Source organism: Zalophus californianus, chromosome 1 (assembly GCF_009762305.2).
Source record: "Zalophus californianus isolate mZalCal1 chromosome 1, mZalCal1.pri.v2, whole genome shotgun sequence".
Taxonomy (NCBI): Eukaryota; Metazoa; Chordata; class Mammalia; order Carnivora; family Otariidae; genus Zalophus; species Zalophus californianus.
The window spans coordinates 21,484,875-21,506,760 of record NC_045595.1 but is presented as its reverse complement, the minus strand read 5'-3'; the positions used below and the strand labels follow the sequence as shown (position 1 = coordinate 21,506,760).

The 21,886-nt window shown below is 53.5% G+C and overlaps 2 protein-coding genes across 2 annotated transcripts; both read left to right on the top strand.

Annotated features, from left to right (window-relative positions):
• Positions 1-868: 868 nt before the first annotated feature.
• LOC113917614 (developmental pluripotency-associated protein 3-like) lies at positions 869-6,590 on the top strand. The gene is given in 1 exon segment (XM_027585501.2): positions 869-6,590. A coding segment is annotated over 1 exon segment (501 nt). The 5' UTR covers positions 869-5,665; the 3' UTR covers positions 6,167-6,590.
• Positions 6,591-7,291: 701 nt separating this feature from the next.
• On the top strand, positions 7,292-9,278 carry LOC118356825 (basic proline-rich protein-like; the record flags this gene model as incomplete). Its single annotated transcript, XM_035726718.1, has 3 exons — positions 7,292-7,992; positions 8,113-8,567; positions 8,872-9,278. Coding segments are annotated over 3 exons (1,563 nt in total), but the record flags the coding sequence as incomplete, so codon positions are not given.
• Between the last annotated feature and the right edge of the window lie 12,608 nt (positions 9,279-21,886).

Sequence of the window (21,886 nt, the reverse complement as noted above, 5' to 3'; positions counted from 1 at the left end):
CTCTTGCTCTGCTCCTGCTCCTCCTGCTCCTCCTGCTTCTCCTCCTGCTCTGCTCCTGCTCCTCCTGCTCCGCTCCTGCTCCTCCTGCTCTTCCTGCTGCTCCTCCTGCTCTGCTCCTGCTCCTCCTGCTCTGCTCCTGATCTTCCTGCTCCTGCTCTGCTCCTGCTCCTCCTGCTGCTCCTGCTCTGCTCCTGCTCCTCCTGCTCTGCTCCTGCTCCTCCTGCTCCTGCTCTGCTCCTGCTCCTCCTGCTGCTCCTGCTCCTCCTGCTCTGCTCCTGCTCCTCCTGCTCTGCTCCTGCTCCTCCTGCTCCTCCTGCTCTGCTCCTGCTCCTCCTGCTCCTGCTCCTCCTGCTCCTCCTGCGCTGTTCCTGCTCCTCCTCCTCCTCCTCCTGCTCTGCTCCTGATCTTCCTGCTCCTCCTGCTCCTCCTGCTCTGCTCCTGCTCCTCCTGCTGCTCCTGCTCCTCCTGCTCCTGCTGCTCCTCCTGCTCCTCCTGCTGCTCCTCCTCCATCCCCTGCTCCTCCTGCTCCTCCTGCTCTGCTCCTGCTCCTCCTGCTCCTCCTGCTGCTCCTCCTCCATCCCCTGCTCCTCCTGCTGCTCCTCCTCCATCCCCTGCTCCTGCTCCTGCTTCTCCTGCTCCTCCTGCTCCTGCTCCTCCTGCTCCTGCTGCTGCTCCTCCTCCATCCCCTGTTCCTCCTGCTGCTCGTCCTCCATCCCCTGCTCCTCCTGCTGCTCCTCCTCCATCCCCTGCTCCTCCTGCTGCTCCTCCTGCTCCTCCTCCTGCTTCTCCTGCTCCTCCTGCTCCTGCTTCTGCTCCTCCTGCTGCTCCTCCTCCATCCCCTGTTCCTCCTGCTTGGGCCCCACTCCTGCTCTGCTCCTGCTCTAGGAGGAGCAGTGCCTCTTTTATTCATTTTGAAATTTGGGTGTTAGTTTAAGAGTTTGCTTGAGTGTTTTTAACAAAAACAAGAAAACACTTTGAAATCTACAGGGTTTGATGTTTTAAAGCTCTTCCCTGACCTTCTAAGGCTCATTTTCCCCTATAACTCCCGCCCTGCCTCAGTCCCTCAGTCAGTCTCCGTTCCATCTGAAAGAATTTGAGGTTGTTGCTTTGCACAGGCATTAGCATTAGCTCGGGTAAGAAATGCTTGAGAGAGATCAATCTTACCAAAAACTGATGTTGCTTTACAAAGAAAAGGCGGCTGACTCTGGGACTCCCAGGCCACTTCCTCACCCTGCAGGAGGACTTGCTCTCCGCGCTCAGCTTCCTCCCCTGTCCCTAGCCACCCTGCCTGGCCTGGGGAAGGTGGAAGAGCAGAGGCAGGCCAGCGGAGGCAGCTCTGAGAGCGGCTTCCCATGCACCCCATGTGCCCGCCTCCCCACCTGCTTTCTCTTCGGCGCCGATCCCGTGGCCAGGCTTACTCCCTCGGCACCGTCCACCCCCTCCATGCCGTCGGGCCCCACTCTCCCGCCCTGTGGGCCCAACTCAGGCCTGTTTCAGGCTGAGCTAGCAGAGGAGAGAGAAGCAAGGGGGGGGGGGGTCACACACTTGGGAGTTTGCCCCTCCTCTTTGGCTCTGTCACCCACCAAAGGCATTCACCCAGAGCGCGTGGCCTTGTTAACACAGCTCCCTGTCCCTTTCCTCGGCTCCTGCACCGGCCGACTCTAAGGGCGCCCTGGGGAGCGCAGCTGCCGTCCGCCCTGCTGTCCGGCCTCTAGCCCCCACAGCTCTCCTCACCTCCCCAGGGGCTGGGCCCTCGCCGCAGTCAGGCCCAGTTGCCTGTTTGTTCAACCTCCCAGGCTGCTCGGTCCCCATCCCACTCCTTTCCCTTTCTTCCAACAGCCCTGTGCTCTTCTCTCTTGAGAATGAGGAACGTGGGTTGGGGGGGGCGGGTCCTCCAGAGAAGGACGCGATCCAGCCCCGCTTCAAACTGTGTGACCTTAGCAAGGCACTTTCCCTTTGAGCCTCAGTTGACTCATCTGAAAATGGGCATAAGAGCACTTGCCTCCTAGGATGTGGCCAGAAATCAAGGAGAGGTCGTAGGGCCCTGAGCGGGGGATGCCTAGCACCAGCCTCGTGTTTGCCCTGTGAGTGAAATGGTTGGTAAGTCTGCCAAACAGAGTTAGTGAGGAACTGTGGCTCTGGGGACATGGCTTTCACCCCTGCCTGCTTCCTCCTCCCCGTCCCCAGCCCACAGAAGTCACATGCAAGCGGTTGAGAGTCCTTTCTTCCTCAAGTAGAAATATTTCTTTCCCCTTTCCTTGGAGGTGAAGCTACAATTGAAGAGGAAACAAAAGCTCCTCTTCGGCCCAGCTTGCCCGGGGGAGCTTACGAGGGTGAGAACGTGGGTCAGGACTGTGCAGAGCCAGGCCCTGGGCCTCCCGAATCTTGGCGGACTCCGGTGGCCAGGCCCACGGAGGCAAAGGCCCAGCTTCCGGAGACGGCCACGAGTGGCCAGCAAATGCCTCTTTCGGGCTCAGTCTGAGTGGCTTCCCAGAACACGAGGGCATGCTTCAGAAGCTGGTTAAGTGATTTTCAGCAATTTCAGAAATTGCCTCAGCTGGTTGTTTCGATTTCCCCACAGCCTTGGATTAAAGCAGAAAGAAACAGGGCCCCTGGTGATTGGAAGAGACTGTGGCTTTGTCCCAGGAAAGCCAGCCGCTGTGGGAAGGAGAGGGAGAGGCCTGAGCTGGTCCTGCCATGCTGGCGGGCCGCCAAAGGCACTGGCTCCCCCCGGCCTCAGCTCTAGGCCCGAGGCCCTGGCACCCCCACACAGCCTCACTCACCAGTTTGCCAGGGTCCTCAGCTGAACCCACTCATCACAGCTGATAGGACACTTGAGGCGTTCTTCCTCCTCACCCTTAGACAACAAAAACCAAGCATTGTCTCTGCAGTCAGCCTATCAGACTTAACCTCTAAACTCTGTGTTTGCTTCTGTTTTTTCCTTCGCTGGACTGGGATGACAGTGCCAGGTTCAGATCAACTGGCTTTCTCCTTCCAGAAGCAGCTGGGAGGAAGAGAAAGGCCAGTTCTTGGGGTACCCAGTGGGTGCTATCTTGAGTGTTACTGTTAAGAAGGGATTTCCTAAGAAGGGACATGTGTCCTGGCCACAGCTAGGACTCAGCACGCAGACACCGGGCATGTCTGGGCCTGGCGCTGATCTTTGGAGAAGGAGTCAGGCTGTTGACATTCGGTATCTGGGTCATATCTCAGTGGTGGGGGTCCATCAGGCCTTCCTCTTCCTCCTCTTGCTCCTCCTCAAAGAGCTGTGACCTGGGTGTGTCTGGGTCTGGTCCACACAGCCCGCTGCTCCAGATTCCCCCATTCCCATCTGCCTCCATGGGCCACCCCTCCAACCCCCACCAGGGCTCCAGTTGCCCTCGCAGCCTGGGAGATGAGGTCTTGGCCCTGGAACCAGCTGTTGATCCAGATAATCAGCAGAGCCAGGGAGCCTGAGAATCACATTCTAACTCCAGCCCCGCCTTTGTCTCCACATCAGACCCTGGGGGTTAACTTGACCTCTTTTCCATCTCCAGAAGATTCTCATCCCTGCTCACTATTGCTCTGGGGCCATCATGGGAGCCAAGGAAAGGTCACTGTGCAGCAGTTCTTGGGGGCCTGGAGGGGAGGCTGGAGAGCAGGTGTACCTGTGCACTCCAAGGCTGGAGCCTGGGCCATGTTCAGACGGGAAGTGGACCAGAGTCACACGTCTGCATGCGCTGTTTTGCCTGATAACAAATGATTTTATCTCCTGATACTATTATGTATTTTATATATGTCTTAATATTAAATTGTAAATTGTAAATTATCCCGGGCAGCGGTGCCCGGGTGGCTCAGTCGGTTAAGCATCCTACTCTTGGCTTCAGCTCAGGGCCTATCTCAGGGCCGTGAGATTGAGCCACGCGTCAGGCTCTGCACTCAGTGGGGAATCTACTGGTCCCTCTCCCTCTGCCCTTTCCCCCCTTATCTAAAATAAATAAATAAACGAAATCTAAAAAAAAAAAAAAAGTGTCCCTGGGCAGCCAGTGCCCTGCAGTTTAAAAGGCTGCATCCTGTCCATGCCTCTTGTCACCTCGCATGTAGTACATGCGCCCTGCCTGCTTCTGCTGCCCTCTGCGATGCTCTCTTTTACCACATGTATACACTTTAAGGTTGTCTCCGGTTTTTTGCTATGTTGTAAACTGCACGGTGGTCAGCATCCTGACACGGAGACCTCTCCGTACCGGACCTACTTCTGCATTTCACCTGCAGATGAACCCCGACAGCGCACTTGCTCTATCAGAGCAGGTCACTGCCTCTCAGCGCCAGTCGGAGCCCGAGGAAGCCCGGGATGGAGGGAAGACTGCCCAGCTCACGCTACGTTCATGACCGACCGGCCAGCCTGGAGGCCCGGACTCAGGACCTGCTGGCCAGTGGGCCGAACCCCTCCTTGTACTGGGGTCCCGTGTCTAGAAAGGGCTTCACATGAAGCCAGGCACCCAGCCATGGTCAGCATTAACTGGGGTATCACGGCGGCCGGTCACTGCTGAGGCCAGGGAAACCCTGGAGGAACAGCTGGCCTCGGTGTCCCTGGTGACCACAAGCCGGCGACAAGGACCTGACCCTCCACGCTCCACTGCCTCCTGCAGCCGGAAGGAGAGTGTGCGTCTGCCCCAAGGAATCACTTCCCAGAAATTGTCCGGAAAGTCACCGATGCCCCAGCTCTCGTCTGATTCATCAGCCTGACTGCACGGGGAACTTGGGGACAAAAGCCCCCAGTAAGCAGAAAGGAAGGGAGCAGCACGGAAGACATCTCTGCTGCTCCCTCTTGACCCCGGGCATGACGCACCCTCCACGGGCTGGTGGCTTTGAGCCTTTGTTTCCCCACCCAGAGGCATGGCACGCATCCCCTTAAGCTCCAAGCCCGTTTTTGCAGCCTCTGTGGGGTGGGGCTTGGCGAGCTGCCTAGCCCATAGGTTGAGTCCATGGTCTTGACAAAGTCACCCCAAGTTCTCATGCCTTTGGCCACAGACCTGAGCTATGATGAGATCTGTGCTATGCTCTCTCCCGACTTCATGATTTACTGTGCGATTTACAAAGTCTTTACCCAAACCCTACCTGGTTTTATTTTCAATTTTTCTTTGGATCAAAATAATACATGTCCAAAGTTTGAAAAGTTGAACGGTATGACAAGGCTGGTAACCCAAAACTGGCGGGTTCTGCCCCCCCACCCCGAGCTTCCCTCTCCCTGGCCCCTCCTTTCAGTTCCTTTGGCCAATTCTTCATCTGTTTCCCTTCTGATTTCTCAGTAATTTGCTTATATTGCTATTTCTTGATTTTTCCCCTGTTAGAACATAGACCTCATAGTATGGAAAAATGAGCTCTGGTAGGCACTTCTCCACACACTTCCCTCCCATCCCTCCAATGGCACAGTCCGGGGTGAAGGGATAGTCAGTGTTTATGTGTTTAAAACTATGTAACCAGTAGTTTTAAGAGGAAACCCGACCGAAATTTAGAGGTTTGTTCTTTCTCTTGCCACTCCACACTTTGTTGGAGTTTGGGTTTTTCTCGCTCTTTCTGGGCTATAAAGTTCTTCCCAGGCTCCTTTGTAGTAAGTTGAGTCTTGAGCATCACCTCCCACTGGACCCCGAAGATCTGGGAGGAGCTTCGGTCTGTGACTAGGCTTCCAATGGATTCGCCAAAGCAGCTTTACCCAACCTGGGCCCCGGGATCATCTCAGATGCCCAGTGAAGAGAATTCCCAGGAAGGCTCAGGTGCCTCTCAAACTGTCTCCGAAGTATTAACAAAGAACCTTGGTAAACTGACTCTCGACTCTAGTTTCAAACTTCCTTCCCCTCTACCAGAATAGGCATCCCAACAGCAGGACAGAGAGAAGAAAGCACAGGGGCCGGTTGAGCGCATCCTCAGCAGCAGCAGCAGGGGGAGGGCTGGAGTAAGGACTTTGTTAACTGCTCAGAAAGAAAGGATGGCAAGGATGACTCGGATGATTCAATACCAGCGTTACCTCAACCCCCGGTCCCAGCCTCAAAAAGATCCACGGCAGAAGGAAACCGAGGAGGGTGAATCGAGAGTGGAAAGGTTTAGATGTCGCTGTCATTATGGCCGGTACCATAAAGATCTTTCTGAGGAAACCAGCATGGAGAAAAATCATGACGCGGAGCCAATGTAAACATAAACTTTATTCTTGTACTGTTTCTTCTTGCTAGTGATTTTAGGATCATTTTGCAGCGGCTTGGGAAAGCTGCTCTCTGTTCGGGCAAACTGTAGGATATTTTGGTAATCTATGATATTATAAGGTCTTTCTTCATACCAGTGATTTGTGAGGAATCCTGTAGTTTGCATTTGAATGACTTCACTATACTTCCACGTTTTGATTTGACCTAAGGAAGCACTAACGGGTTTTGAGGGTTGCCTGTGTGTTTAAGAGGCCTGAGGTCATTGAGGTAAGACCTAACCTCAGACTGTGCAGAAGGAATACACAGGGTGCGCCTGGGTGGCTCAGTCGTTAAGCGACTGCCTTCGGCTCGGGTCATGATCCCAGGGTCCTGGGATCGAGCCCCACATCGGGCTCCCTGCTCCGGGGAAGCCTGCTTCTCCCTCTGCCACTGCCCCTGCTTGTGTTCCTCTCTCACGGTCTCTCTCTGTCAAATAAATAAAATCTTCAAAAAAATAAAAAAATAATAAAATAAACTTTAAAAATGCCTTTAAAAAATAAAATCTTTTAAAAAAAGAAGGAATACACAGAAAACTTTGGGTGGTTTGGTTACAGCATGATTAGGGCAGGTGTGTATGCTAGATTAGCTGGTTTTCAAAAATTGTAATAAAATTTGTTGTGCTATGTTGAGTAGCAAATATGTGTGTAGAGGATCTTCCTAAAATTGACTTATTTGAAAAAATATTTAAAAAAACACTATGTAAACATTGTCTCTGCTAAACCAAGTAGTGAACTATTTCCTTTCTGCTACAATCCAATCTGTTTCCTCAGTTATTAATTATCACTTTCCTTTCCATTTGCTGCTGCTCCTCCTCCTCCTTCTCCTCCTGAATCTCCTCCTCCTCCTCCTCTTCGATCTTCTCCTCCTACTCCTCCCCCTCTCCTCCCCCTCCTCCTTCTCTTCCTCCTTCTCCTCCTTCTCTTCCTCCTCCTCCTCCTTCTCCTCCTCCCTCCTTCTCCTCCTCCTCCTCCTCATCCTTCTACTCCTTCTCCTCCTCCTCCTCCTTCTCCTCCTCCTCCACCTTCTCTTCCTCCTTCTCCTCCTCTCCTCCTCCTCCTCCTTCTCTTCCTCCTTCTCCTCCTCCTCCTTCTCCTCCTTCTCCTCCTTCTCTTCCTCCTTCTCCTTCTCCTCCTCCTCCTCCTTCTCCTCCTCCTCCACCTTCTCTTCCTCCTTCTCCTCCACCTTCTCTTCCTCCTTCTCCTCCTCCTCCTCCTTCTCCTCCTCCTCCACCTTCTCTTCCTCCTTCTCCTCCACCTTCTCTTCCTCCTTCTCCTCCTTCTCCTCCTCCTCCTTCTCCTCCTTCTCCACCTTCTCTTCCTCCTTCTCCTCCACCTTCTCTTCCTCCTTCTCCTTCTCCTCCTCCTCCTCCTTCTCCTCCTTCTCCACCTTCTCTTCCTCCTTCTCCTTCTCCTTCTCCTCCTCCTCCTCCTCCTCCTCCACCTTCTCTTCCTCCTCCTCCTTCTCCTCCTTCTCCACCTTCTCTTCCTCCTTCTCCTCCTCCTCCACCTTCTCTTCCTCCTCCTCCTTCTCCTCCTTCTCCACCTTCTCTTCCTCCTTCTCCTCCTCCTTCTCCTCCTCCTCCTCCTTCTCCTCCTCCTCCTCCTTCTCTTCCTCCTTCTCCTCCTCCTCCTTCTCCTCCTTCTCCTCCTTCTCTTCCTCCTTCTCCTTCTCCTCCTCCTCCTCCTTCTCCTCCTCCTCCACCTTCTCCTCCTCCTCCACCTTCTCTTCCTCCTTCTCCTCCTCCTCCACCTTCTCTTCCTCCTTCTCCTCCTCCTCCACCTTCTCTTCCTCCTTCTCCTTCTCCTCCACCTTCTCTTCCTCCTTCTCCTCCTCCTTCTCCTTCTCCTCCTTCTCCACCTTCTCTTCCTCCTTCTCCTTCTCCTTCTCCTCCACCTTCTCTTCCTCCTTCTCCTCCTTCTCCTCCTTCTCCACCTTCTCCTCCTCCTCCTCCTTCTCCTCCTCCTCCTCCTTCTCCTCCTCCTCCTCCTTCTCCTCCTCCTCCTCCTTCTCCTCCTCCTCCTTCTCTTTCTCCTCCTCCTCCTTCTCCTCCTTCTCCACCTTCTCCTCCTCCTCCTCCTTCTCCTCCTCCTCCTCCTTCTCCTCCTGCTCCTCCTCCTTCTCTTCCTCCTTCTCCTCCTCCTCCTCCTCCTTCTCCTCCTCCTCCTTCTCCTCCTCCTCCTTCTCCTCCTCCTCCTTCTCCTCCTCCTCCTTCTCTTTCTCCTCCTCCTCCTTCTCCTCCTCCTCCACCTTCTCTTCCTCCTTCTCCTCCTCCTCCTTCTCCTCCTTCTCCTCCTTCTCTTCCTCCTTCTCCTCCTCCTCCTCCTTCTCTTCCTCCTTCTCCTCCTCCTCCTCCTCCTTCTCTTCCTCCTTCTCCTCCTTCTCCTCCAGCTTCTCTTCCTCCTTCTCCTCCTCCTCCTTCTCCTCCTTCTCCTCCTTCTCTTCCTCCTTCTCCTCCTCCTCCACCTTCTCTTCCTCCTTCTCCTCCTCCTCCTCCTTCTCTTCCTCCTTCTCCTCCTTCTCCTCCACCTTCTCTTCCTCCTCCTCCTCCTCATCCTTCTACTCCTTCTCCTCCTCCTCCTCCTTCTCCTCTTGCTCCTCCTTCTACTCCTTCTCCTCCTCCTCCTCCTCCTTCTACTCCTCCTCCTCCTCCTCCTCCTTTCTCCTCCTCCTCCTCCTTCTCCTCCTTCTCTTCCTCCTTCTCCTCCTCCTCCACCTTCTCTTCCTCCTTCTCCTCCTCCTCCTCCTCCTTCTTCTCCTCCTGCTCCTCCTTCTACTCCTTCTCCTCCTCCTCCTCCTCCTTCTACTCCTCCTCCTCCTTCTCCTCCTCCTCCTCCTTCTCCTCCTCCTCCTCCTTCTACTCCTTCTCCTCCTGCTCCTCCTTCTCCTCCTGCTCCTCCTTCTCCTCCTCCTCCTCCTTCTCCTCCTTCTACTCCTTCTCCTCCTTCTCCTTCTCCTCCTGCTCCTCCTTCTCCTCCTCCTCCTCCTTCTCCTCCTCCTTCTCCTCCTCCTTCTCCTCCTCCTCCTCCTCCTTCTACTCCTTCTCCTCCTCCTCCTCCTCCTCCTCCTCCTCCTTCTCCTCCTTCTCCTCCTCTTTCTCCTCTTTCTCCTCCTCCTCCTCCTTCTCCTCCTCCTTCCTCTCCTCCTCCTTCTCCTCCTCCTCCTCCTTCTCCTCCTTCTCCTCCTTCTCCTCCTCCTTCTTCTTCTTGTACTTTATGCTCTCCCCCACAAAATCAGAAAACTCTGAACACCATAATTGCCTAAACCAGGAGATCGCCCCCAGCCTGAGGCTGCCGCAGCCCAGGGGGATGACAGGCTCTTGAAGAGGACCACGCGGAGGATTTAACAGGACTGCACATGAGTCCTGAGGGCAGAGGGCAGAGGCAGGTCCTCCCGCTTGTCCTGAATGTCTCCCCATGCCCTTTCCATCCCTAGCCCAGGCAGACCTGACCACAGGCTGGGCCACGCCTTTCTCTGCCCACCCTTGTGCTACCTCCCTTAAATGTGCTAAACCAGGCCCTTTCCAGAGGCCAGGCTGAAACTGTGACAAGTCATGGCTCCAGCCCAGGCACCGAGCATTCGGCACCAACAAAGTGGGCCTCCCTGGCCCTGGGGACAACTGGCATCCAGGGTAGGAGGTGACCAGTGACAGCCCAAGCCCTCTGGAGAGAAGGACTCGGCGCCCATGACGCCCCTGCCTAAGTGCCCTGCATGCTTCCCAGGGCCACCAGCACCGCCACCCCCCATCCCAGACAGGGCCATTGGTCCCCCCTCCCAGGTCTCCTTCATCAGGGCACTGAGCTCTGACCCCACTCCCAGTGAGCTCTGATCTTTGTTGGTCAGGGTTGGTTAAGGTCAGCTCTGGGGAAAGTGCGGAGGTTAAGGTCATTCTGGGGGCCTGAGGGCCCAGTCATCCGGTTGTTCACACAAAGGCAACCGTCAGCCATGGTTGCCTGAGTCCCTAAAAGCACCACACTCCCCTGAAGGGGACAGAGAGAGCCTCCTGAGTCCAGAGCTCTTGCCATCAAAGAGGCCTGTGCATTGTCTGGGCCGCTGACGGCCACTGTCCAGCTTCCCTCGGAGGCAACACACCAGAGTGTTGTCCATGCAGTTGTGCCAGTGGGAAGGCGGATCTGGGAGGTCTGCCACTGGGCTGGGACCACCCCCGGGAGCAGCACCCGAGGGGGCAGTGCGGGGCGCACCTCCTCGGCCTCAGCCAGCAGAAACAAGGAGTGGGCTTCAGAGGCGCTTGGGAAATTGAAGATGCATACATCTCTCCAAGCAGCCGCACGCTTTCTAAACAGACAGCTCACCAGGATTTAATCTGCAACTCAGATTCAATCTGCTAAGTAGGGAAGAAGAAAGTGTGTGGTTGTCATGGCAACACCAAATTGCCCAGGACTGGGTGATCTCTAAGGTTGGGGAAGGAAGGGGAGCGGAGCCAAGCTTCCGTCTCCCCCGCGGGGATGTTCTGGGGAATGGGGGCCAGGTCGGACCCACCTGCATTCTTCCTGGCTCCCCCAGCCCGGGACTGTGGGCCTGAGCCCTGTGGTGTAGTGCCAAGCGGGCTGGCTGGCTCAGGGCCCGCGCTCTGGGGGCTGGGCTCAGGGGGCTCAGGCATCCGTGTTCCAGCCCCACCGCACAGCAGCTTGGACTTGGAGCCCCTGCTCCTCCTGCCCTCCGAGTCCCGGGCCTTCCTGCTGGTGCTTGTGCCCTCAGGCCTGCTCATGGACGGCACAGCCCCTGAGTCCAATCTGGATGATCAAGGGAACAGCCTCACCAGAGAGGGCCAACCACGGCCGCACGGCGGAGGATATGGGGCCGATCCTTCCGCTCACAAGCACACCACGCTGCTGGCCTGGCCTTTTCTCCTCACCCAGAATGAAGTGGAGCCAGCCCAGTGGGTTGCCAGGGTGGCCCATGCCAACCTGGGTGGGGGTGAGTGGTAGAGGAGAGGGCTGCTCCGGTGGAGGGGTTAAGCACAGGGACCTCCTACCCTGAGGCCCACCTTATCACTGGTCTGCCTCTGACCATCCAGGGCCCTGAGGAGGAGGTCCTGGCCCTCAGCAGGCCTCCAAGGCCCTGCCGATGGCTGCATGTCATCTTTGTGGTTGCTGGGCCTGGCCGTAGCAGGGGCTCCATGGACACTCAATGCATGAAGCAATGAGTGAATACATGAATGGATGGGTGGATGTGTGAGGACCAGAAGCAGAAGAAATGAGAGGCCAGGTTGGCGTGAGTAGCTGGTGTGAAGGCCTCAAACGCTAGGCTGAGAGGGGGCTGTGTGTCAGGCTCCCTGTCCCCAACTTCTGCCCTAGCCCTGAAGAAGCTCCCACCTTCCAGTGGGACCACTGGGGTCCCTGGCAGATGTGGCCTTGTCACTTGATCCCCCCTCAGAGAGACAGAGACCCCAGGGCCCACCCCCCAAAGCTTGGCTCACCTGGGCCCTGGTGGGGCCTGCCTCCCTGGGCCCCTGCAGACATGAATGCTTTGCTGCACGGTCTGTGGGTTCTCCCTCTTGTCCAATTAGTGCTAATTGGGAGCAGGAAGTGTGCGTGGGGGGGCGGGTTGCTGGAGCTCTGATGTCCTGGGCAGAACCTAGACGCTTCCTGGACTAGGCCCTTCCCCAGAGCTGTGGGGTCTCCTGTAGGACCCAGGTGGGAGGGCTCTGAGCCACTGCAGCTTGGGCTGTCCTGGCCACTGCCTCTCCCGGGTGCGAGCTGCCCCCAGGGATGGGTGGGCCCACCTTGTTCATGATGAATCTTGTGCCTGGCAAGAGTCATGATTCTTCACACTTTCAGATGCTGGAAAGGGAGGGCAGGGGGGCTCAGGGCCTGGCACGGAGGGCCCGGGGGTCCCCTGAGGCTGAAGTCTTAGCCTCAGTCCATGGCCCAGTAGAGGCAAGGAAAGACTTGCTTGTCTGCCCAGACACACACCCTTGCCTCCCTGGAGGGGTGGGATTTCCCCTTCTGTTCCCCTCCTCCCCCATGTCCCCTGCCCCCTTTCTCTTGGGGCTTGGGGCAGAGATGGGGGTGTCCAGAGGCAAAGCACCTTTTGTGTCAAGCCCTAGGCCAGATCCTCAACTCCTGTGATATTTCCCCACCCACGGGCACTGGCCACAGCCTGATGTCAGAGGCTGCAGTCAGGGAAGGCCCCACTCCAGCCGGGCAGAAACACACTCCCCATTCCAGAGCTAAGGCTCTCCCAACCCCTAGAGCGCTCATACTGACCCATCTGTGAGTGCCATGCCCTCATGCTGGGCACAGGCAGCCGTCCCTCATGGCACCCTCAGGCCCTGTCACCCTAGGACCACCCAGAGCCTCGGGCTGGGGGGCTCACATCTGGAAGCAGGGACCTCAGAGCTCAAAGGTGCTCAGAGGTTAAGATTCCTGGGTGCTGGCTCCAGGGACCAGCCTCAGTTTCAGCCCCTGTGAAATGGGCCTGGTCTGTGCAGCAAGCAGGCACTTGGAGAAGGCAGAGGGGGAAGTGGGCTCCTCTGAGGCCCAGGAGCTGGGGAGAGGCCCGGCTACCAGTGGCCACTAGAGGGCAGAACTCTCCTGTGTGTTTCCTCCAGAAGGCTCGTGAGCAGAGCAGGGCCGGAAGGAAACAATGGCGCTGCGGGCCCCTGGATGTGGACGGCCTAGGCTGCAGGTCGGCTCTTAGGCTCCAGCGGAGGCTGGGACAATGGCCAGAAGTCCACCTGGACCCCAGACCCCACAACCCCTCCCTGTGCCTTCAGGCTTTCACTTCCCGCCGGCCCAGTCCTGAGCCTGCCCAGTCACTCTCCCTTCTTAGAACATCAGCAGGAGAGGCCCTCCAGCCTCCTCTGGGCACATTAAGGAAACTGAGGCAGGGAAGGACTCACCTGATTGCACCCTGTCGGTTGGGTTAGGGTAGACATTTCCTGAGGGCTGACCATAAGCCGGGCACCCATCATAACTCCTCGGGGCCGTTGCTGTTGGAATCACCCTGCTTTTGCAGATGAGGAAACTGAGGCTCAGACAGGCTTTCGTTTGCCTCAGATCCCATAGCGAGGGTGGTATCTGGATTCCAGCCCTGGCAGGGTAACGGCGGAGCAGAGACATCCTTCTGTGACCCTCCTGATGAGAATACGTGCATGCAGGGCCCCTGGTGGATGTGGCAGGAATGGGGTGCCAGGCACCTGCCATCTGCCTTCATCTGGACCTGACCAACCATGAGGCCAAGGAGCGCTGCCCATGCTCTCCGTGAGGATGCCCACCCCCTCCCCTGGGCAGGAGGAGCCGTGCAAGAAGCTGCTCCATGCCTGGCCACTGCTCATGTAGGGCCACTTGGTGGTATCGGGAAGTGGGTGCCCATTAAGGGCACCAATGGCAGGTTGCTGGCTTCATGAGCCCTGCCTGCAGCCATGGAGATCAAGGACCTGCATTTGAGCCCCTTGGTTGGCCTCACTCTTCCAGCCAAGCTTGGAGCTCTCTGACCAGGGCAGGGGATGAGTAGTTCCTGGCTCAGGCAGCCTCACTCCTGCCCTGGGACAGAGAGGGAGAGGGCCTCAGGCCCTGGAACTGCTGGGCATCATATCCCCAGTGAGAGCCTGAGCAGTTGGAGGCTGATCCTGGCTTTCCCGATACTGCCAGGGAGCACCGGAGATCGAGGGGGTCTTGGGGGCCTATTTGCCGAGCTGTTGCTGTGCTGTGGACCGTAAGTCTCATGAGGCTGATGAGAATGGAGACCCAGCTCAGCTGCTGGGTTGGGGTGCCTGTCTCAGTCTTCTCTGTCCCTCCCCACCCCAAGCCTCTCACAATTTCTTAGTCTACCCCCACTGAATTTCCATCCGCCTCCATTGGCTGAGACCCGGCCCCTTCACCCCACCCCACTCCAGGACCTCTCCCACTTCTCTCCCTTTCCTGAGGCCCACCCATGCCCTTGATCCTCAGCTACTGTGATTTGGGGCCTGGCTGGTCTTCCCATGGATTGTGCTCTTCTCAGGGACGGAAGCCAGGTGTCTCTAATCTCTGTCAGCCTCCGCTGCTCTCTGGCCCACAAGCCCATCTCACTGGGGCCTGCAGCCTATCCTGCTCTCCTATCCGAACTACCGAACCAAGGGGATGCCGCTCACACTCAGCTCACGTGGAAGGGCAGGGGCAGAGCTGGGAAGATCACCCAAGGGCCCGACCTCTGTCCAACCCCATGGACTGTGCCCCCATTACGGAGTGGGAGGAGGCACCTGGTATAACCCCAAAGGTCTATGTGTCTACTGAGGCAGGAACTGTCTGGTGAGCCCTGTCCTGAAGCACAGCCTGCCGACTCCTGACCGCGGCTCCTTCCCTGAGCCCAAGAGACCCTAGAGATCGGAGTCAGCTGCTTGAGGGGCCCTCGCCTCCAGGCTGGACCCGGACTACACCCCGGCCCCAAGTTCTCCCTGACATCTGACAGCAGGGCTGGCTGAAGATGTGGCTGGCATGGTCCTTGCTTGGGCCTAAAATGACCCATTGGAAAAGGTCAACCTTTCCTGGACCTCTGCCTCTGGATGAACAATCTCAATCTCTCTGGCTTTACTTTCTGCCTCCAGAAAATGGGGTGATGGGGGACCTGGAACAAGAGGTAGAGAGGCGATGGGCAGGTGGGTGCTTTGGGCAGCTGAAAGATGGGGCCCAGGTCCTGGGAGCTCAGTGTGGATTTTAGTATCCACCAGGCTAGGTGCTGGGAGAGGCTAAGGTGTCCTGGACCTGTCTCAGGTGTTTCTGCAGACCCTCCCTGAGCTTGTTGTCCCTCTTCCATGCCTCCAGCAAAGAGCACTGGAGCTTTCTGGCTAGCCACCAAGGGCTCCAGGGCAAGAGAGGGCAAACCCAGTTGATAATGGAAATGGGCTTTCAGAAAAGGCCATTCTTAGGAGGCCCTGGGCTCACTTTCTTTTGTCCAAAGAAGGCCCTGCATGGGAGAGGGGGGGTAGAGAGGGAGAGCAGGAGGGAGGGCGGGATAGGCCTCCTGCCTGCCTGAGGCACTTTGGGGGTTATGTTAGAGAATGTCTGGGCAGGTGATTTTTCTCTGAGCTTCTGCTTCACAATCTGTAAAGGGGACAGAATACTGCCTACGTCACAGGACTGTGGTGAGAACCGAATGAGCCGGCACATGAACAGACCACCCAGTGCGGTGCCACACACATATGGGTGGCGGGCACAAGCCCTCACTCATCCAAGATTGCCCGGGGTTTAGTAGATAGATGCCCAATAAACGGTGACTGGCATCCCGGGGCCAGCTGTCTGTGGGCCCATGCCAAAGGCACCCATGCACACCTGTAAATCCATGCCTTACCTGGGTGTCCTCCTGGGAGGTGTGTGTGTGTGTGTGTGTGTGTGTGTGTGTGTGTGTGTGTGTGTGGTCTGTTCCCCTGTGAGGAAACCATGTCTTGGCACAGGTGTGGGTGTGGGTCCCTGGGGATCATTTCTCCCGCAGAATCAGGGCTCAGAAGGTAACAGGTAGGTGGCAGTCTGCGGAAGGCTGGTGCTCAGGTGGAGGGAAGAGTGGACAGGGCGAGCTGGGGGAAAAAACAGGGCAGAAATAAACACAGACAGGCTGAGGGGTCTGGGGTCCAGTCCTGTGGCCTTCTGCACCAGAGTAGACCCTCAGGAGAAGGTCACGTCGAGCACCCCCTCCCAGCAAGGTTGGCTACAGCTGGCCTTCATGCCCCACTCCGGTCAGGCAGTCTGAGGGCCCCAGAAGGGCCCTGGGGTCCAACGCTGAAAGGTGGTCCAGCTCATTTGAGGCCAGGATGTGGCCCATCAGGCTGTGATCTGCTGGTGTGGCGGTGGGAAAAGCCTCCAAGGCCTCCATGCTGTCAACTGTACTTAACCTGTTAATGAGCTCATTCACCAGCCAGTGGGCTAGGCGTTGGATTGTGACTGATACCCGAACCAGGAGGATGAATTCCCAGCCAGGGTCCTACAGGATGTGTTGGACGAAGGGAGTCCTGGTGTGCAGGCACGAGCCCCTACCTGCTTTTCCCTAGAGCTTCCCCGTCCCAACAGCACACACTGGAGGTTCATTTCTCCTACTGAGGAATAACCTACACTCAGTAAAGGGCACTAATCATGACTGTACAACTCGACGGACAGACACCTGTGTAACTGTGACCCTGAGCAAGGCTCATAATTCCAGAAAATTCCCTTGTGTCCCTTGCCAATCAATAAATCCCACCCCAGAATTAACCCCTATTCTGATCTCTATCATCAGAGATTGGTTTTGCCATCCTAGACTATCAAGTAAACGTCATACAGTATGTTCTTTTTTTGGGTCTGTCTTCTTTTGATCAGTACAAATGTTATTTTGATTCATCCTTGTTGTTCTGTGTGACATTTGTTCATTCCTTTTTATCACTGGGTAGTATTGCATTGTGTGGGCGTACCACAAGTTGTTTATCTATGCTTCTGTTGGTGGGCATTTGGGTGGTTTCCAGTTTTTGGCCAAAATGAATAAAAGCGCTGTGAATATTCTTGGGCAAGGCTGTGTGTATGTACATGTTTTTATTTCTGTGGTTTCACTTCTCCACCTATGAGTGGAGAAACTGGATCACAGGGTAAGTACGTGTTGAACTTTATAAGAAACTGCCAATAGCAATGTATGCAAATTTCAGTTGTTTATCCTTGGAAGTCCTTCTGCTCCAGATCCTCAGGTGCCTCAAAGAGCCCACCCCCTTACCCCATCTGGAGATGGGCCTGGCTGTTAGGAGTGGCAGACATCCTCCAGGGACCCAAAATCCTACCGCAATGGAGGGGTCTGGCTGATGTGGGCAGGTGTGGGCTGCACCCTCTGGGAGGGAGAAGGGTACTCACATTTGGTGATCACCAACTACAAATCAAGCACCACATGAAGGCCCTTAGGTACATGCTTTTATTGAATCCTCTGGTTGCTGGGGTCCTGTCAGGAAAGGCACACAAGACATTTGCTGTTGGAAGACAGCCTGTCCCCAAGTCTCCCAGTCCCTCGTAGCCCTTTCCCCACCACCATATTGGATCTAGTACATGACCCAGGACAAAGGCACTGAGAAGGTCTATAGAGACTCTCTCCAAGCTGCCCACCCCACCCCCCTGTGCAGAGGAAGAGCAAGGCCCTGAGAGAGAAGGGACTGTAGCCCCACAGTTATAAGCAGAGCTGGGCTACGACTCAGGTTTCCTGCTTCCTTCTCAGGAGAGGAAATCGGGCCTCCTCCCTTGGAGGGAGGCTTTGTCTCTACCCCTCTGTCATGGAATCAGCCCTAGGGAGAGCGTCACCCAGCTGGGAGCACCTCTGGAGGCAGGGCATGTGAGGACTCAATCAAGCCCGCTCAGGCACACAGCAGGAGTCAGTAAGAGGAAGGATGGATGACTGATTTAGTCTGGCTCTGCTGCTTGGAAACATGCTAGAAAACTCGTTCTCTGAAATATTCACAAGTGTGTTCACAGCTCAATCCCGTATCTTGGAGCTAAAAGAATCTCCAGACATCTTGGAGCGCCGTGCTCTGCTTAGTAGCCCGGGTGCTACTAGCCGAATTTTAAGGATAAAGTAATTGATATCAAGATATTAAGTGACTGCCTCGGGTTTTGTACTCCAGACCTGCCTGGAGGAGGACGGTGGAGAGTGGAAATTGGAGGCCTTAGGAGCAAGACCCAGCAGGAATGAAGAGCACACATCTCAGGAATTACAAAGTAAGTAATGAGAAAATTAGGATTCAATTGACCATACTTCATTTTGTACAAAGTCACTGGGTAAAGCAAGGTCCATTGGCGTTTTTCCTGACTTGGTCTGTATTATGCAGAAATCTCTTTCCTCCTAAATCCACCCAGTGCTGACAAGCAGGGACCAAATTGGGGGCCTAGAGGTGGCATCATGCTTTTGGCTGCTAAGCCCAGCTGGGTAACTGCGAGGCTTTTGTTCATCAGGGAGATTAAGCTGCCCTGTTGCTATAAGGGGCATCAAGCAAACATATTAAATGTCCTTGTTAACATTTTAGATTCACACCGATATGCCGACAGTTATTATATATAAGCTGACCTTAATAAAAAAGGAAAAATGGCAGCATGGGAAGGGGTGGGGAGTGGGACACAAGGTTGATGATAGGTGGGGACCATGGTCTCCAGTTACAGCAAGCAGGCAGGGTGTGGAGAGAGGACCCTGAGCATCAGGCGGATTCAGGCTATGTTTGCCCAACCACGCAGGTGGCTCTGGGGAGAGACTGGGAGGGTCCATGGTCATATCTCCTTTTACCTTTTCCTCTCCTGGTGGGCTTGAGCTGCCAACTCCTTTCTAAGGGCCCAATAGTGAGCTCTTCCCACGAATCTCCCAACTTTGACCCTCCAGGAGGGCCATGACAGGCCTGGAGAATGTTCTATGGCTGAGCTGGCTCTGCTCCCGACTCCCTCCTGGCTCTTGGGCTGCAAGCAGCCAGAGATAGGAGTCCTCGGCCAGCATAGGGAGACTTGGTGTCCTGGTTTCAGATGCCAGCCCCTCAGCCCCAACCTGACCCCCGGGTCTTAGAATTTGCCTCTCTGGGGTGAAGCCTGGGTGACTGCCTTTTGTCAATGTGCTACCCAGAGCAAATGGGTAGAGGACTGCAAGGAATGGGGATTAAATGCCCCATTAAAGACATACATGTTAAATAAAAGTGTGTGTGTATATTTATATATTTACATATATAAGTATATGTGCATGTGTGTATACATATATTTTTATATACATGACTGTTAAGGAGGCATTTATTATATATTGAATATATTTAATGCATGCTATAGATCCTATAATTATCATATATTACATATTATTATATAATTACATTATATTTTCATTTACACATTACATATTTCATATTACATATACATATTTATTTAATATTTCACATTAAATTTTATTATACATTTTCATAAATATGTTATATTACTAATTACTAATTATTTGTTCATGGTGGCCCTACAGTGGAAAGAACCCAAATGCTTATCAATAAGGGAATGGATAAGCAAATTGTGGTATGTCCATACAAGGAATACTACTTGGCAAGAAAAAGGAATCAGCTACTACTTACGTGCAATAGTGTGAAAGGATCTCAAAATGATGCTATATGAGAGAAGACAGGCAAAAGAGAGGACATACTATATCCTTCCATCTATATAAGATTCTAGAAAATGCAACCTAATATGTAGTTTAAAAAAGCAGACCAGTGGCTGCCTGGGGGCAGGTGGTGGAGGGAGGGATAGATTGCAAAGAGATGTGAAGACATGAAAATCTTTGTTTTCTTTATTGTACTGATGGTTTCATAGGTATAGTCACATGTCAAAACTAACCACATTCTACAATTAAATATGTGTAATTTATTGTATGTCTTCATATACTTTGGCAATGTAAAAAATGTGATTTTCAATCACATTCCTTTCTTTAATTATATCGTTGATTTCATAATTTTCTTTAATATCATTATTATATAATCATTTAATATAATATTTTACAAGGGGCACAGTGGTTATATCCTTTGACAAATAAAAATTATTTAAAAGTAGTATTTTCTCATCTTCCTTTTAAAATTTCTATATTTAGCATATGTTTTATAATGTCTGTGATATCTTACTAAAAGAGTATATATGTATAAAATAATATGATTTAAAACAGAAGTAAACATACTGAAGGATATGTACTCAAAATGTCACTGGTGTGGGCACAATATTTTGAAGACCAGTAGAATAAGGAGCTGCTGAACTTCTATTCCTTGGGCATTCTGTATGATTGAAATAATATTATTTAACCTGAAATAAAGGAGTGGTTGAACATTAGAGGGGGAAAAAAAAAGGAATCATCTGGGCGCCTGGCTGGTTCAGTCTGTAGAGCATGTGACTCTCGATCTCGGGGTCATGAGTTCAAGCTCCATGTTGGGCATGGAGCCTACTTAAAAAAAAATAAAAGAAAAAGAAATCATCTTCTGATATACCTAACAACATGGGTGAATCTCAAAACAGACACAAAAGTGTACTACTCTGTGATGAATTTTTAATTTTTATCTATCTACGGAGATAGAAATCAGACCAGTGGTTGCCTGTGAGTAGGGCAGTCCCTGGAAGGGGATGAGAGGAACTTTCTGGGGCGATGGAACGTTTCGTATTTTGATTGTGCTGGTGGTCACCTCTGTCAGCACTCAGAGAACTGTACACCTATAAAATGGGTGCATTTTGTTGTATGCAAATTATACCTAAAAAAACAAAAGGAGTATTGTGAACAACCTCACTGTGCTGCCCAAGCAATGCACCACATGGGTTGCATCTGATCCAAGGGTTACCAGTTTCCGTTCTCTGTGACAGTCGCTATAGACTTTTCCCATAAATTTTTTAAAAAGATTTTATTTATTTATGTGAGAGAGAGAGAGAGAGAGAAAGAATGAGCAGGAGGAGGCAGAGGGAGAGGGAGAAGCAGACTTCCTGTGGAGCAGGGAGCCCGATGCAGGGCTCGATCCCAGGACCCGGGGACCATGACCTGAGCCGAAGGCAGATGCTTAACCAACTGAACCACCCAGGCGTCCCTACATTGTTTTTTAAGTAAGCTTTATATTCAGTGTGGAGCTTCAACTCACGACCCCGAGATCAAGAGTCCCATGCTCTACCGACTGAGCCAGCCAGGCATCCCTCTCATACAATTTTTTAATTGAGGTCTTAGTCACACACCATAAAATTCATCCTTTTAAATTGTACAATTTTACGTTTTTTAATATATCATGAAGTTGTGCAACCATCACCATATCTAATTTTAGAACATTTCACCACCCCCAAGAGAAACCCCAGCCCTGTTGCCCTTGCATTGCTGAGAGACCTTGGTGACCCGTTTGGTACCTGTGACCTCTTGTTAGCAGATAAGAAGTTGAAGGTGCAAAAATGCATGCCCAATAATATAAAATTGAAAACATTGTGCCCATTAATTTATTTTTCCTCCATCAATTGAGAAAAGAGGGATGTAGAGGCAGAGAGTTTCCCCTGGGAATGAGTGGGGCATGGCCCTGGGCTTGTAGCACTCAAGGTTAGAAAATGGGGTCCAGGCCTGTGCCCTTCCCAAGATAGGCAACTGGGGAAAAACAAGCTAAGTGACTTAGGTAGACAGAGAAAGAAATGGAGAGATCTTGAGAGGTGTCCTGGAGGAGTGGCTTTGGGACCAGGCCAATTATTTCTCATAACTCTGTTGTTTACAGTTCGCAAAGAGTATTTACAAACATTATGTCCTTGGATTGTCCAGACCCAGGTAGACAGGTGGCTTCATCCCCATTTTACAGAGATGAGGGAACTAAGGCCCAGAGAGGTGAAGGCTCCCATAAAGAAGATCCCATAAAGAAGTGATGATTAAATCTGGACTTGACGGAAGTCTTTTCCATTCCAACACAGGATAGGAAAGAAGGATGCTTGATGGGGACATTTGCAGGAGCTAAGACATGGAGGTGGAGCAGGGCAGGTGGCCTGTGCCCCCAAGGCAGCAGGGCCAGCAAGTGGACCAGGCCTCTGTGGACAGTAGCATGATGTGAGCAGTGACTTGTTGGTGGTAATCACTTGATCACTTGGGTAATTAGCCACGGGGAGTCATCATGGGACTTGTCTCACTTGGGCTGATGATTAAAGGGAGCTGGCTGCCCAGTGGCAATGGAGGCCTGCTGATGGCTGACAGCAGGGCCTGGCAGGCTTCAGAACTTAATTAAGTTT